This window comes from Papaver somniferum, chromosome 11 (genome assembly GCF_003573695.1).
Source record: "Papaver somniferum cultivar HN1 chromosome 11, ASM357369v1, whole genome shotgun sequence".
NCBI lineage: Eukaryota > Viridiplantae > Streptophyta > Magnoliopsida > Ranunculales > Papaveraceae > Papaver > Papaver somniferum.
The window spans coordinates 35,119,203-35,136,137 of record NC_039368.1 but is presented as its reverse complement, the minus strand read 5'-3'; the positions used below and the strand labels follow the sequence as shown (position 1 = coordinate 35,136,137).

Below are 16,935 nucleotides of genomic sequence, written 5' to 3'. Positions count from 1 at the left end.
TAAAGGCTAAGATGAAAATACGAGGAACACACTTCCGGAAGCAGTCAGAAAATATTAATAAAAATAGAAACAGAGATGGTAAGAAAGAAGTCTAAACAGAAAGGAAAACTATGAGTTAAATGCAGCTAGGACAAACTATATTCTGAGCCAAGAGGAACAAAGAAAGCCTATTAATGATGACTAAAATGAATGCTAAAAACTGATATGTAATAAGGATATGATGGATACTACGATAACACACAGGACACACAAAGAGGATATGAACTCAAGAATGAAACTCTCCCGTCCCAATTAGATGACCTAGTTGTGGTGTGCACAGTTCTTAAGGCAAGCAAAAGAGAGGAGAATTTTTTCGTATTTTTTACAATTATATCCTTAAGGATATTTAATAGTAAAATTTAGAAATGATTTATCTCTCAAACTATACGATGTATATTTGTAAACTTTATATCATTGTAAAGCATTTTAAAACACTTATGTGACGAATATAAATATGGCTATCAAATTATACATATTTCTTATACTAATAATAATCAATTAAAGAGTAATTTTAAAATATCCCATTATTTGATGATATAGGTCATCTATTTTGGGAAAAAATTTAAAACTAACTAGTTCATCTAATTTGGGACGGAGGGAATATATGTAATAGGACGTGCATGTGAGTCCTATATGGAAGTATATATTTCGACCAATCACACCCGATCTATGCTACAGATGAGTCATGATGTCAAATCAAGTCTCATAAAAATATGACTTTCCCTGTGAAGCAGTACAAACCGATGCATGATGCTCTTAATTAAATAATAAAATTAAACAAATCATGTGAAATAAACTGTTGAAGTCATTCACATGATGAATTCGATATTTACAAGAAGTCACAAACGTTTCTATGCATAATGTACGGCTGGGATGGGTCGCGGATCCTTCTATAGTGATCGTGACGCTTGAAAGCGTAGTTTGTCCATGAGTTTAAACTTCGCAACGGTTTTGCAATTCTTACAAAGAGTGATATTCACTATAAGCATTGCAACAATAATTTCAACGTATAAGTGTTGCAATGATGAAGTCTTGAATATTGTAACTTTTTTTCAACTTTTATAAACATTACAAATTTAAATTTTAGGGTTTCCTAATTTGGAAATTCACATGAATTTGGCAGCTCGACTGGTCTATTTTGGTCGGCTAATTGAGAGCTTTTCGGGTCAGCTCCGAGCATTCTGATTGGCCATAATATAAGAGGGAGGCAGGTAGTCACCATGAGACCTGATTGGTCGATCACCGGAGGCGCTAGGCAAGTTAGACTGGTTGGTCAAGTTGGGTGGTCGGGATTACTCCCCAATTGACTTGGGAGGTCACGATCTAACCCTAATTTGATTTAGTTATTTTTTTGACCACAACTAGGGTTTTTAGTGCAACCAATCATGGGAATTCTTCACTCCTTGCTTGGGGTATTCGACTAATATGAGTCAAGATGCTATGCTTCATGGCAAATTGAGTAAAAATAAAGAAATTCATGTATTTACATGAATTGACGTCTTCACATGAAATTGAGTAAAATTAAAGAATATATCTTTTTAGGAGTTCAGCTAAAGAACATAACGCTAAAACATTTTGACAATTAAGTACTGAGGGAAATATCGAGAGAAATTACAAAATGATCATTTTCCCTTTCCACTTGTATTTCTGTAAAATGACCATTTTTCCCCTGGTCCAAAATTTGGTGAATATGAAACTCACCCAAAATAATTATTTTACTCTTTGTCAGAAATCCATCATCAACAAAAAAAAATTCATTTTTTTATTTGCTTATTTGTTTCTCTATACCGCTTCTCCCTCTGATAAGCCTCCATTAACAGTTCAAACCTAACAAAAATTAAATTTACATTCAAGCATTATGGCACTTTTTTTGTTTTCTTATTCTTCACGGGATCAGAGAGATCTTTTGACAAAAAAATTTAATTTTCACGCCTTATTCTTCATCTTCTACAACTTTAATCAATCTAAGTTGAAGAAACCCTTTAAAAATATCGCCAAATATCAATTTCCATTCACTTTCTTATCATCATACCCATTATAAATTTCTTCAACTACGTACTACAACTAATTCTTCTTTAAAAAATAGGGTTTTTATGTTGTTCTTTTCCTCTTCTTTTTTTTGTCATCATCATTTTTAAGATCTAGATCATTAGCTCCTTTAAGACCTTTTTCTGAATTGGCAAGTCATTTTTAGAAAACCCATGTGTTATTCACGATATCACTGCCAAGTTTTTAATGTCCAAGAAATTCGCTTGAATTTGACGGGATCGTGATTGTTAAAGAACTGCTCGGTCTAACTCGCATGCGTTGCTATATCAAGCATGTTTGTCAATGTTAGTGATCAAAACTATAAGTCTTGATTTGTAGCTATAAGTCTTGATTTCTAGCCTATTTATAGATGTCTCGGACTAGGACATAGTTTGTGTAGTTGAGATTAGACTTCACGGCGCTTATCACTTGAAGACGAAGAAATACTAAGGAGAGCTTGTGGAACTTCATCGACAAAAGTTATGTGGAGACTTAAACTCATCTATCACTTGGAAAGTCTATTTCTACTCTATCTCCTATATTGAGACATAAGTCGTGTTACGATATATTTTTCTCTATACACATTTGAGATTTCGAGTTGAGTATATCTCGCTTACATATTTCTCGAAATATGTGTTGGTAAGCTTTCTCTTCGACCAAGTTCATCTTATATCATGAGAAAATACCGAGTAACATCTTACATGGTTTGTGTGATACAATCATTTAGTGTAAGACTTGGAATGTTTCGATAATGATTATTTCAATAACTTGAAAATTGCTTTGATGCTAATAGTGTGTGAAAACGGCTATTGTCATTATAGAAGAATGTTTCAATGATTGAAATAAAGAGTTTAGAATCTTGTAACCATCTTTGGATATAAGCATAGTGTGTTCGCACATTGGTGTATAAGTCCAAAATCGGGAACCTAAAGTATGCATACTTGTGTGCATACAAAAAGGTTGTAGGAGACTGGGTAAGTATGTGTACCCGTACACATACTGGCAAAAGTTCACGTCCGTAAATTTCTGCTGAGTTTGAAAACCAATACCAAACTCACCCGGTTACCTAAAGTACGCGTACCGTACGCATACTGGCGAAAGTTCACGTCCGTGAATTTCTGTTGAGTTTGAAAACCAAAAACCAAACTCATCTGGCTACCTAAAGTACACGTACCCGTACGTCCGTGAATTTATGCTGAGTTTGAAAACTAAAACAAACACAAATCTGGTTACTTAAGTACGCATACCTGTACGCATACTTAAGTGGTTACTTTCTAAAATCGGTTGTACATGAACCTAAAACATTTATCAATAAGGAATGCAATCTTTGCGAACCGTGGCTATAATGTTCATGTATCGATTCAAGTGAATCAAACATATTTTGCTTCAATTGTGTTCTTATATAAATCCATGAGAATATAGCAATTGAACAATTCTTTGACTAGTTTCATTTGAGTCATTTGAACTAGCTATGGTAATATGAATAAGGTTGATATGAGAGTAATCATATGGCTAAGCTCGGTTAACTATTTGTGAACCAACATGGTGTACACGTTTGGGTACGGTTACATAAACCTAAATGAGGGTACATTTCATTTGTGTGTAACAAGCTAAGTTCGATCTAACGGTTGAAATATATTAGCTTGGTTGAATCAGGTTTTTCATCTAACGGTGAATATTGAATGCTTTGTTACCAAGGTAACTTGGATTGCAAACCCTGATTTGAAAATTATATAAAGGAGAACTCTAACAACCAGGAAACCTAATCCCCACACCTTCTGTGTGCTACTAGTTGCATAACTAGAGTCGATTCTCCTTTAACCTTAGGTTTCTTCTCGAGACCCTGTAGGTTAACGACTTCAAGACTTCATTGGGATTGTGAAGCCAGACCCAACTATTCTCTTTGTATTTGCGTGATCTGATCTTGCTGTTTCTATCGTGATTGAGTGCAATTGTAAAATTGGCTTGAGATTTATATCTCTGATAGACAGATTTATTCAATCATATAGACTTTTCTGTGTGAGACAGATTTGTTTATCAAGTCTTTGACTTTGGGTCGTAGCAACTCTTAGTTTTGGGTGAGATCAGATAAGGGTATCAAGTGCGTAGTATCCTACTAGGATCAGAGACGTAAGGATCACAATTGTACCTTGAATCAGTATGAGATTGATTAGGGTTCAACTACAGTCCAGTCCGAAGTTAATTGGTAATAAACTAGTGTCTGTAGCGGCTTAATACAGTGTGGTGTTCAATCTAGACTAGGTCCTGGGGTTTTTCTGCATTTGCGGTTTCCTCGTTAACAAAATTTTGGTGTCTGTGTTATTTCTTTTCCGCATTATATTTTGTTATATAATTGAAATATCACAGGTTGTGCGTTAAGATCAATCAATTAGAATATCCAACCTTTGGTTGTTGATTTACATTAATTGACACTTGAACATTGGTCTTTGGTACTGTTCAAGTAATTACTCTTATATTAAATCGGGCTTGCATATTTATGTTTGCTGATTGCGGATTGAATTAAGTGTTAGAGATATTAAACTATTTGATATACTTTATTCTAGATTGAGTCTGACTGTCTAGTTGATTCTCTAGAAAGTGTATTGAAGTAAGTCCTCTCAGATTTCCAAACGAATTGCTGGGTGTGGTTGTTAGACCCCCACATTTTCAGTGATGAAATGCTCTGTGTTTTTTTTTTTTTAAATACTGAAATTGATCGATACCAGTTGATCTAATGGCTACTTAGAAAAACTTTGAACATTGAATATGTTTGTTTAACTTTGTTTGACCTAATTTTGTAATGAATTTTTTTGATTATCTACAACTGTATCTTAATTTCAAAAAATTGTGAAAAATAAATCTGATTGTGATAGAATGAAGTAAAAACTAGAAATTATATAATCCATTGACGAAAAGTAGAAATTCATATGAAACTGAAGTGCGATTATTGGTCAATTTGAAGAATCTGGTCAAAGTTTGTGAAAATGCGGGAGTACAACAACCACACCCAACAATTCGTTTGGCAATATGAGAAGACTTACTTCAATATACTTTCAAGAGAATCAACTAGACAGTCAGACTCGATCTTTAGAAAAGTATATCAAATAGCTATATCTCTATTTCAGCACAATCAGAATTAAACAGAAACAAGTCCGTAAACCTGATTTTAGTGTGAAGCTCTTGAACCAAAATCTTTTGTGTTAATCATAACCTATTCAATATCCACCGTGTATAAACCTCTTTAAGATACAATCACTAAAGGAATATTTCAGCACAATGTCCACTTAAAACATGGTTAGTCCAGACTGGTCTAACAATGTGAAAATAACAAAATCAATTGTTCAAGATCAATCAAGTTTTATCTAACAAACAAGGTCGGATTTAACAACTACGATTGATTAACGTACAACCTGTATTATTCAATTATATAAATAAAATATAATGCGGAAAAGAAATAACACATATACCAGAAATTTTGTTAACGAGGAAACCGCAAATGCAGAAAAACTCCGGGACCTAGTCCAAAATAAACACACACTGATTATAAGTTGTTACACCAATTTACTACTACCTATTCATACTAGATGTAATACCTGCTTCAGCACTTATAGAACTCCTAGCACAACACCGATTGTCTTTAGGAATTCTTCTCGTAAATCTTATAGCAGAACCCAAGGCTCTCTTTAGAAGATACAACAACACGATTAATATTTTTCGATCTTTTGTTTTCACAAAACACTGAATCGATTTCCCTTTAGATGTAAATCAAGGTTTTGGAAATCTTGTGTTTGTTTTGAGAAAAACAATTATTAGGTAAAAGTAATATCAAAACAAACTTGTATATTAGGGATTATTATACTCTTCAAAAATGGAAGAGAAACCTAATTATTCTACCACAAGAATCAACTAAAATAAATCTAGAGATATCTTGTTTAAAACTTCTTAAGGATTTTTTTTGAGATTCCTTAATCGAAGTTTTCTTTCTAGCTTCCGATTTCGACTAACAAGTGTTGGTATATGATCGGAAACTGAAATCTATCAAAACCTAGGGTTTATGATCAACAACTCTTGAATGGTCTTATATTAGAAGAGAATACCTTATAAAAGACAAGAGGTGAAAAACCTAGATTACAAGTTGTAGATCAATCACGAAGATTAAATCCAACTCGGTTTTGTGATCTCCAATACAAAGACTTTTATCTCACTCTTGTTCACGAAGAACAGAAGACATGGAAAACAACTTTATGAGCTTACACCAATTTTCCAAAGGGGATAAAAAAACGTGTAGCACTCACGAACCCTTTATTTATAGTCAAGGTAGATTTAAAGCTAAGCAAAGCTATTTTTCTTTTTCAAGATTCTCCTAATTTTGGGAGTCTTTCCTAAGTTACAACTCTTGCCAAAATAATTAAATAATTAATTAATTTAGCAAATATTGTATTTATGTAAATAAATCACAAATTAAATTTGGAAGAAATCACAAACACTTTAATATGGTAATCAAAGATGTTTGGAGTAATAGCTAACTTGCCTAGATAAGGAAACATCACCAACTTGACTAAAAAAGACTTTTAGTCACGTAATTGGGCTCAAGTCCGTGAACCGTTACAAACAGTTCGTGGATTGTTTCCTACTAACGAACTGTAACAATTACAGCAACACTTGTTACTTTAATAAATCACTCATAACTTCATCGTTATAACTCGGTATTGAGTGATTCTTGGCTCGATTAATTATTAAGCTCAATCACTATAACATGAGAACCTTTCCAGGGATAAAGGTTATTGTCACAAAAGTCATGGCTCAAATAACCTCGAGTATATATATATATACATAAATGTACATTAACCGCCATAGGAATTGTTCCATAGAGTGAGCATTTGTTTCGGTAGATTAAAAAGGTAGAATTGAACAAGAATCCAAATGAAATCAATTACCACATACCTTTGTTGATGAAGTCCTTGTTGATGTCTTCTTGTAATCTTCAGTCTTCATCCTTGATAGTTTTTCTTAGACCTAATCTAGTATGAAACTATCTTTAATATACTAACTCAAGAATGCAACTATCTTTAATATACTAATCTAGTATGAAACTATCTTTAATCTAGTATGAAACTATCTTTAATCTAGTATTTTCTTAGACCTAATCTAGTATGAAACTATCTTTAATATACTAACTCAAGAATGCATTTTGGAAACTAAAATTGACAACTAACTTGACATACCAACGCTAGTGGGTTCAACTGAGCAATTCTCTAACAGTTTGATCAAAATTTATTAAGATTCGATTAATTTTGAATAAATTGAGATGGAGAAAGAATGAAAAAACTCTGACAAAAAAAGTGTGATTGACAAAATACAGTGGAGTCACCATATAAAAGGATTCCTTAATAATCGGTCAGTTATATAGAATCCCAAACAAAACCTAAAGTCGATCATATATCCTTTCCATATAATTTAAGAAAAATCAAGAACAAACAATGAATGGACACGAGTTAAGGTTTGAGATCTGAAAAATAAAAAGTTTAATTTTTGAATTTTTCATAAAACCTGACCTAATCACATATATACCTAACTAGATTAACCGTTCCTCATACCTCATGACCAAACATTACCAAAAGTTAGCTAAAATATTACTCTGCATTGTTGCAACTAAGCAATTGCTCACAAGCCTGTTTCAACTTGGAAGTTAACATATCCGCAAGAATTGCATCATCTCTAGAAGAGTTTTTTTTAGAGTCACCCGACATGCCTACATGACTTAGTTTTAACTCATCATGAGATCCTTTGGACTCATTTAAGATAATATCAGAAGAATATTCCGAACTTGATTCATATGAGAAAGATCCATTATCATTGTTTGTAACATCTAATTCACAGAGTGGTTATCAACCTCTTGTGATACGTTAATTGAGTATTTTCTTCAATATCTCTTAATATTAGTTTGACACATGTCTGATAGGTTGGATCGCACCAAACACAGATTGCTAGATCTTCTGTGTTTGCCTGCTCTGATACCAATTGAAATGACGAGGGTACCAAGTACACCCACAATCCTTTCAATATCAACCTATTTATGACACACCTCGCGTGAACTAATTTAGACAGAGACTGTCAAGAAGATATCAACCACGAGACGTACACTCGGTATATAATATAATTTCGGACCGAACCAACTATGGGATTACACCAAGTGATTAATTAACGTATAAGTATATTTTATTTAGTTATATGATAAATAATATGCGGAAGTAAAGTAAACAACACGACACAAGATTTGACAAACGAGGAAACCGTAAATACAGAAAAACCCAGGGACCTAGTCCAGTTCAGAATACTCTCAGAATTAAGTTGTTATACAAAGACTACTACCAACTTTGTTAGTTGAGACCAAGTAAACTAACTCCAAATTACTCACTTTATTCAGTATCGCTGCGCCTACTACCATTCTGGTCAACGTACATGAATCCTAAGAAAGAGTCCACTATCTTAAGTCTCTTCACATACAGTGAAGACTTTTAGCACTCAACTCCTTTGGATCGTATTCTGAAACAGTAAAGGACTAATATGTTTCGATAACGACTCTATAAATCTCAAGAGCTTAATCATAGGTGAGTCATACAAAGTCTCTTACTTTTAAAATATTTAACTCATTTATATGGGTTTAGATCTACTAAGATCTAGATTATCGAGATAATCAAGCTTAGTTTACAACCTATCAGATTCGGAATCTGAAGAGAACCACGAAATTATAGATCATCGATCTAAAAAACCAAGTTATGAAAGTCTATCAAAGATAAACAAACTTTTCGGATCCCAGTCAATCAAATGTGCATGAAGTATAATCACAAATATCATAATACCAATGATAAAATCGTGTTGTCTTCAAATTTTCAGTCTTCAATATACCTGCAAAAATAATTTGATTTTCCGTCTGACCGATCATGCACGGAAAAAAATCTGTTAACAATGGATGATCATAAGCTTATTTTCAGATATAAAAATATATCTGAAATTTTTCGATCCTTAATCTAGTTCTAGTGACCTTATATCAGAAGACAAGGATCATGGAATAAACAAACTAGAGATTATCAAGGTGCAATTACTATTAGTCAAATCAAATTAATGATCGAAAGCTAAAATAACAAAAGAATTACAGTTTCCCACCAGCGGTAATTCTAGACTCTTCTTGATCCCACAGAAGTATTTTAATGAAACAGGCGTATGTTATTTCACACCAAGTGAGCATTACAAGTAATACTATTAGTCGGTTTCCCACAGCGACTACAAGATGAAGTGCGTGTGTTCTGGGATGATTTGTAAGAAGAACAAACTCCAATATTTATAGACCATGGTAGTTTGGACAACAAGGAATTTCCAAAAGTAAAAATATCAAAAGATATACAGTAAGTTCCAATTTTCGGTTTTCACTATTGTCCAACTAATATACTGAAATATCTCATGAATGACAACTCAATATTAGCTAGCATATAAGTATACTTTACTAATCTATAAGTGAAAAATACTGTAACCCCCTTACTATATGGGTTCAACATATAGAAGCCCCGCAAAATGGATCCTCCACTATCAATTCCATACTTTAGGAAAATGATACTGTTAGGCCAAAAAAATCAAATTTTCTTCAGATCCGGCCCATAATTAATTATTACGAATTTTAATAATGACAACACTACCCTTTACTATATATACAAGAGGAATCTCATTAGATATTTTCATTTATCTATTTTCTTTGTCTCTCTTCTCCATTCTCTTTCGCTCTCGGTCCGGCAAAAATTATTTCTAGGTTCTGAATATCAGAAGATTAATGTTGAATTGCAACAATTTCATCAACAAATCTAACAAAACAGATAAGTTTCTCATCTCTATACTCGATTCAATTGAAATCTCGTCATGTTTTTAACAAAAATAAACTTACGAATGACTGATTTACGGTTTCAAAACCCTAATTCATTTGATTTCACTTCGAATTTTTGATCCGATTTGGAATCATAATTTAGGTCTATAATACTTTTATCATTCTCTTCAATTGGAACTAAGGTTTTGAGAGTTTTTTTTTATTTTTACGAAATCTCTTTGTAAGGATCTGTTGCTGAAATTTTGATCTAATCTTAAATCTAATTTGTTCTCTTTGCTAGGGCTTCGATTTTCTTTCACAGAGAACACAAATCAAAGTTGGAGCAGTGGAGTTTTACGGATCGAGATTTGTTACTTGACAAGCTTTCAACCGATTAATTGTTTGTTGGGTTTGAACCATCTTTTGATTCTTAAAACTCTGGTTTGTTCGATTGGAACCATCTCCTGCTTCATCGTCTTTTCATGGTGGTGTTTGTCTTCAAAATTATGTTCATTTTGATATATTTTTGACGTTTATTATATTGTAATTATTCATAATAGCTTTTACAGATTTGATTCTTTTGATTTCTTATTTCACTAGTTGGATTCTCATTTTAACAATTGATTGAGAAAAATGATTTAGTAGGAGACGGTTCAAAGAATTTGAAGTGAGTTATTTTTATTGTTTTTTGAGAAATCATCTTAAGAGTAAATGGATGTGGTCTAAAAGTGGGATTTTAAATACTACAATGGTGTCTTACTGTTTTTTGTTGTGAACAATTTCTTAGATGGTTTGATTTTACAACATGTGGTTTTGTGGAATCGTAGATTGGTGATGCCAATACATTCATTTATGATGGTAATTAAATCCAGAAGAGATGTGAATTCGTGGTGAGCTATCATTGCATGTAAATACATTCATTCCTTTCTTTTACGTTCTTTTCATTTTCATTCAATTGTAGTGCATTATCAACTAACCTGGTGTTCATTTTATCACTATTGCAGGGTATGAGAAATTTTAGAAATTTTCTGGTGTGGAGAAAGTTTCTGGTTAAAATACTTGCAAAGGATGTGAATTCGTGGTGAGCTATCAATGCATGTTATTGGCATAATGGTATTTTATTTTAAGTTTTTAATACTTGGAGCAATTTCATTGTAATTTTTTTTCTTCATATGGTTTGTTTTATTTTGGAATTTTTTACACCTTAATTATGTATTTCAATCATAAGATTAATGATTGATGCTATTGGACCATTCTTTCGCAGCAAAATGAGGTTTGGGACAAAGCCAAAAGGATTCTGTTGGAGTGGTGGCTTTACGATTGGCCCTTGGAGCAGAAAGAGCTCCCAAGTAAGTGACTGTGTCAGTCATTTCAGTAATTTGTTATATGTTTACCAAGTTCTTAAATTACCTAGATTGTTTACACGTTTACCTAATTCTAGAAGAAGACTTTCTGAGGCGGCATTTTCTCTGTCAAAGCTTGCTATAATTGGCTTGTCAAGCCGCCAGATCACCCAGCTTCTTTGGCTAGCAAGTGGAATTCTTTTTGGAAAGCCCGCTGCCTGGGCATATTAAGAATTTCTTTGGGCTTTAGTTCATGGTAAAACTTTATTTCGCAGGAGTTCATGTTGCAGGGTGCGCTTGTTGAATGAATCAGAGAAGGTAAGGTTCCTCTACAACAGGCTATTGCGACACTTTTTTGCCGTCCCAATAGGGCATCATTTTTTTAGTGATTATGAAGTGGTATTCGTTAATGAATCATTTGGAATTTGTAATTTTCAGGTGTCTGTGTTTGAGGCAGCTGTGAAGCATGGGAACAAGGTTCAGAAGATATGACGACTTGATTTCATTTTTCACTACTTGTCTCTTTCTGCGTTTGGTTTGTTTGGATATAAGCAACATTAACATTTTACTAAAGTTCACAGTTGAGTTTGTTTTTTAGTTCGCTTATCTTCAGTCTTGTTCTACAAACAAAGTTGTGGTGATTTTGGTGCTGGAGGTACAAGTTTTGGAGGATGAGAAGGTAGTGGTGGTGGCCAGCAGCGGTTCATGTGTGTCTGTTGAAAGGTAAATATTGAGCAATATTCGTTTCCATTTTTCTTTTGGCACTAGTTCATGTGTGTATACTATATTGGTTCATTGTATTTATCAACAACATTAAACATTTGTATGGACTATTAACTTTTGAAGTATGATGCCTTCAGACTTAACAAGTACGCAAGTTATATGAATGTATAGCTGCTAGTTACACATGGTAATTACAACTGTAACTACTAGTTACACATGCTAATTAGATGTGTAACCGCCAGTTACACATGCTAATTTTATAGATCTAGGTATGGAGAAACTGATCTGAATCGAAACCTACAGATAAGAGTACTGCTTTAGATGTTAAGAGCTTGCTGACCAGTTGGGTCTATGATCAAAATTCTATGTAATTGGATTTTATATGGGAGGCAAGGAGACTTGGGGATGCCTCAAATACATCCATCACATGTATAGTTTTGCACCTTCACTTTTTATCTTTATTGAACTTGATTTGCTGAACAACTTTTGTTGCAGTAGATATTAGACATTTCTTACGGGTTTAGGTGTAAGACATTAGACATTTCTTACGGGTTTAGGTGGATGTGTAACTCTCAGTTACACAAGTCAGGTGCATCTGTAACTCTCAGTTACACTATTCAAATGCATCTGTAACTCCTAGTTACACTATTCAAATGCATGTGTAACTCCTATTTCAGTAGTTAATCTTCTCACATCATGCATTCATGTTTTCTATGTTCTGGTCTGATACTAGAATACTACTCAGGTATGTATGAATAAATAAAACTCGCATCCCTTGTTTATGCAGTATTGAGATTCTTTCCAGTTTAAACATCCCCTGGGTTATTCTCAACCTCTTTGAAAGCAGTGCTTTGCTAAATGAATCAAATGAGGTAATTAATTTTATTTATTTTTTTGCACAGAAGCTTAATTGCTATTTTTATGTACAACTCTTGTGGCACAACATCTTTTCCTTTGGTTTTTCTTAGTTTTTATATAGTTCTGTAACATTGATTGTGTTTAATTGACTGATTTCTTTGAGCAGAGCCAAGAAAGCATAGGCAGTGAAACTGATGGTGGTTGCAATTGAAGTTGCAGAATGGACTTAGTGGTAAGATTAGATGTATGCTGAGGTCTGTCTCTCTAAATCTGAGGTCATTGCACCTTATTCTGCTTCCAGGTGGCACACAACAGGTACATTTATGTTTTTTTTTAATTCTTTGCGTGTACCTGTCCTTCTATTCTCGATTGTCTATATAGCCCTTATAAAGGTAATACATATATTCCAGGTTTATTATATGAAGCGAAAGGCTGTCATAAAGAAGCCATATTCACTTGTAATGTTGGATGCTAAGTATGTTGTACTAGGTTTTCGGTTATTCAAACTTGAAATCATAGTTTTTCGTTATCTTCAGGCAATATACAAAAGAGACTCTTATAAGGAAAAGAGCATTCTTATTGTTTTCAGTTCTTCTACCACAAAGGTATATAACTTATAGATGTGTAACTTCTAGTTACACATGCTAATTGGATGTGTAACTTTTACTTACACATACTGATTGAATGTGCATTTTTTCACAGAATCATTTAAATCACTCTCATACGATAATCAGATCAATATTGTAATATAGGCTTGTGTTTTTCTTTCTCAATTAGTTTTGGTGCACTAAATGATATCTGAATTTTTCTTTTAGCTTGTAAGCATTGTTTTATTCAGTTTGTGAAATTGATAAGGTTTAGCTTGTCTTCTTAATGGTTTATAAATATAGTTGAATCGGGTCAATTCAAATCAAAGTGAAATGTGCAGATGATGAAGTTAATTTAATATTTCTTCACTTTGAACTTAATGGGGTTGTTTCATTACTTCTCCTTGATGATCAATTCAATTTTCTGAGGCACAGTCTTCGCAATTTATGTGCTTTTGTATTTTGAAGTCACATGTCTGAACTGTGTATTCATTTGAACTTTGTATTAGGAAGAGAAATGTCTATTTGTTGTAAGTTATCTGACCTTTTTTGGATGTGTAACTATTAGTTACACATGCTAATTAGATATGTAACTTTTAGTTACACAAGTTAAATGGATGTGTAGCTACTAGTTACACATGCTAATTAGATATGAACTTATATATACACATGATAGAATGCAGTTTACACGAGATGTGTAACTGCAGTTTACACAAGCATTGTATATATGTAACTGCAGTTTACACAAGATGTGCACATGAGATATGAAGACGTTGAGGTGAAACTTTATTTCAAGCAGTGAGAGTATGAGATGCAAGCAGTGCTGAGCTTCGATACTCGTGTTGTTGGAAGTATACTGCGAAGACATTGAGGTGAAAAAAATTTCAAGTTTTTTTACTTTTTGTTCTTTATTAAACAAGAGGTTATTTACTACTTTTCAAGTGTTTTTCATCTTTGCTTTGCATTTTTGTTTTGTCTCCAGATTTATGATTATTGAAAAGCTAATTTGAACATGAACTTGTGACCCATCGATTGTTTATGTTGAGGCAAATATTTGAGCTTTTTTTTCGTGGTTAAATGTTATTAAATGGTGGTTGTAGACCTTAGAGGATGAACAAGTATTTCGAGTGTTTACTTGAAATGAGGATGGTTAGTTCGTTATTGCAATGTCTGGGGATTATGTATTTCAATACCGATTGAGGCTTTGTTGTACATTTTATGCTGCAGGCGTTTTTTTGGACAGTTCATGTGTTGGCTTATGGAGTATCTACCTTAAACAGTGCAGTTGCTTGTAAGAAATTCCAAAAGGTCAGTCTTGTGCCTTATTATACATTTCATGTAGTTTTTGAAACATTAAACAAAATAAGCAAAACGTAAATGTGCTAGGGTATGAGTAATAATTAGCGAATATATTTTTTGAATTCTTTGTATTGTGTTGCGTCTTCGGTAGCCGAATAGATGGTATCTGAAGACCTCTAGTTTTCATACATTGTTTCTGCTACATAATTTTTTGCAATGTTACTTGCTTACACAGGAAAAGCATATCTTAGAATGTGAATGGTGACTACTATATTAGTTGACACTGATGTCTTTGAAGCTTGTTAGTTTTGATGCTTTGTTGAATTTTTTTGCCAGAGGTACACAATTAGGCTCAGTATTTGCTGATTACATAAGTCATATGTATGTGTAACAATTAGTTTCAGTGTATATGTACACAATTAGCATGTGTAACTTCCAGTTACACTAGCCAGATGCGTGTGTAACTTCCAGTTACACTAGCCATATGAATGTGTAACTCTTAGCTACAGATGCTAAATGCACATGCAAAAAGTGTTATTCTTATTTTTAGTAATTTTATTAACAGAAAGTTGATTCATTTTTCATGAAATAGTATATGTAAGGTTCTATAGAATCTGAGAAACTATTATATGTTCTGTATATACTGAAACTATTTTTGTGTTATACGGAGACAGGAACCGCAGTCATGGTTTGCTTATTTGTGGTATTGGTCTCGCTGGAACTGGAGTTGACGCTGAATACACAAGTCAGATGCATGTGTAACTCTCAATTACACTAGATAGACGCATATGTAACTCTCGATTACACTAGACAGATGTGTGTGTAAATTCTAGTTACACATGCTAAAAAATTGAATTAAACGAATATTAAAGTAATACATGTATTTTTTTATGTTTTCTTTTTTATGTCTATTTTTTGCATATATATATAAGTATAACTTGCATTACACATGTCATAAGGATGTGTAACTTCTGGATACACATGCCATATGCATGTGTAACTTCTGTTTACACATTCGCACTGTACTTTAATAATGTCGGGCCTAGATTTAATAATTTTGGGCCTAGATTTAAATTATATTTAATTACGGGCTTGACAATATACATAAGGGTATCAAGGTCTTTTAATAATTCGGGGCCTAGATTTAAACTTCTTTTAATTAAGGGCCTCATATTATGGGTTACCCATGGATGGGTCCTGAGCCTAATTTTCCCAATCTATAATCCGGAGATATTCTTTAAATATTGGAAAATTAAAGACATAAATTCTTAATATCATAAAGATATGATGGAATATTTCGGTTATGGATCTCACCCTGAGTATTGAACATTAAAAAATGAGTATTCAGCACATGTTCAAATACATTGACGACATTTTGAACTTTCCATGTTAACCAATACAAATTCTAATATCTATGCAAACACTAGAGTAATAAACAAGTCAGAAATATATTTGTAATTGGTTAACTTATTAATGATCGGTCTTGCAATAGTTCCCCAAATAAGGTGTTAGAGCATTGCTCGGTCGAACTCGCATGTGTTGCTATCTCAAGCATGTTTACCAATATTAGTGATCAAAACTATATGTCTTGATTTCTAGTTTACTTATGACTAAGTCTCGGTCTAGGATAGTTAAGTGTAGTTGAGCTCCAAACTCCATGGAGATCATGTTACGAAGACGAAGAACTACTCGAGGAACCAGTGGAACTTCATCCGACTAAAAAGGTATGTGGAGACTTGAACTTATCTATCACTCAAAGTCTACTCTATCTCCTACTCTTGAGACAATAGTCGTATAAGTATGATAGTTTCATACATACACATTTGCTATTTCGATCCGAGTTTACTCGCCTATCTTTTTCTCGAAATATGTGTTGGTAAGCTTTTGCTTTAACCAAATTCATCTTTACACATGACGAAAGTCATGATGACGTTTCAATCTTGAAAATAGCTTTGATGATGATAGTCGTGAATAACGATTGTTATAACATTATAGAAGAATGTTTCAATTATTGAAATGTAGAGTTAAGATTACCAACTATGGATATAAGAATATATAGTGTGTTCGCACATTAGTGTATAAATCCATGTGCCGGAAACAAAGTGTGTGCATATGCATGCATACGGTATTGGTGAAGGAGACAGGTTGGGTACGTGTACCAGCTGAAGTTTTCAACCGAAAATTTCTGCTGAGTTTGTAGTTT

At 33.2% G+C, this 16,935-nt stretch overlaps 1 protein-coding gene across 9 annotated transcripts; it reads left to right on the top strand.

The window, feature by feature from the left end:
* Positions 1 to 9,836: 9,836 nt before the first annotated feature.
* Positions 9,837 to 14,733, top strand: LOC113321607. Of its 9 annotated transcripts, none has more exons than XM_026569490.1 (10): positions 9,837 to 10,331; positions 10,750 to 10,812; positions 10,927 to 11,003; positions 11,187 to 11,271; positions 11,704 to 11,742; positions 11,864 to 11,988; positions 12,776 to 12,860; positions 13,013 to 13,161; positions 14,173 to 14,305; positions 14,661 to 14,733. In XM_026569490.1, the coding sequence occupies exons 3-8, from the start codon at positions 10,930 to 10,932 to the stop codon at positions 13,055 to 13,057; spliced, it is 453 nt and encodes a 150-aa protein (XP_026425275.1). In that variant the 5' UTR covers positions 9,837 to 10,331; positions 10,750 to 10,812; positions 10,927 to 10,929; the 3' UTR covers positions 13,058 to 13,161; positions 14,173 to 14,305; positions 14,661 to 14,733. The 9 variants fall into 9 exon arrangements, with proteins under 9 accessions (XP_026425275.1, XP_026425274.1, XP_026425273.1 ...); XM_026569489.1 differs by having other exon boundaries at positions 9,837 to 10,363; XM_026569488.1 differs by adding an exon at positions 13,383 to 13,451 and having other exon boundaries at positions 9,837 to 10,812.
* The last annotated feature ends 2,202 nt before the right edge of the window (positions 14,734 to 16,935 follow it).

Excerpts from the sequence above, each read along its gene's own strand:
- LOC113321607 (XM_026569490.1), top strand. The coding sequence starts at position 10,930 with ATGAGAAATTTTAGAAATTTTCTGGTGTGGAGAAAGTTTCTGGTTAAA. Across the intron at positions 11,272-11,703 it reads GGAGCAGAAAGAGCTCCCAA|GTGTCTGTGTTTGAGGCAGC; the intron begins GTAAGTGACTGT and ends TGTAATTTTCAG. Across the intron at positions 12,861-13,012 it reads TGCTAAATGAATCAAATGAG|AGCCAAGAAAGCATAGGCAG; the intron begins GTAATTAATTTT and ends TTCTTTGAGCAG.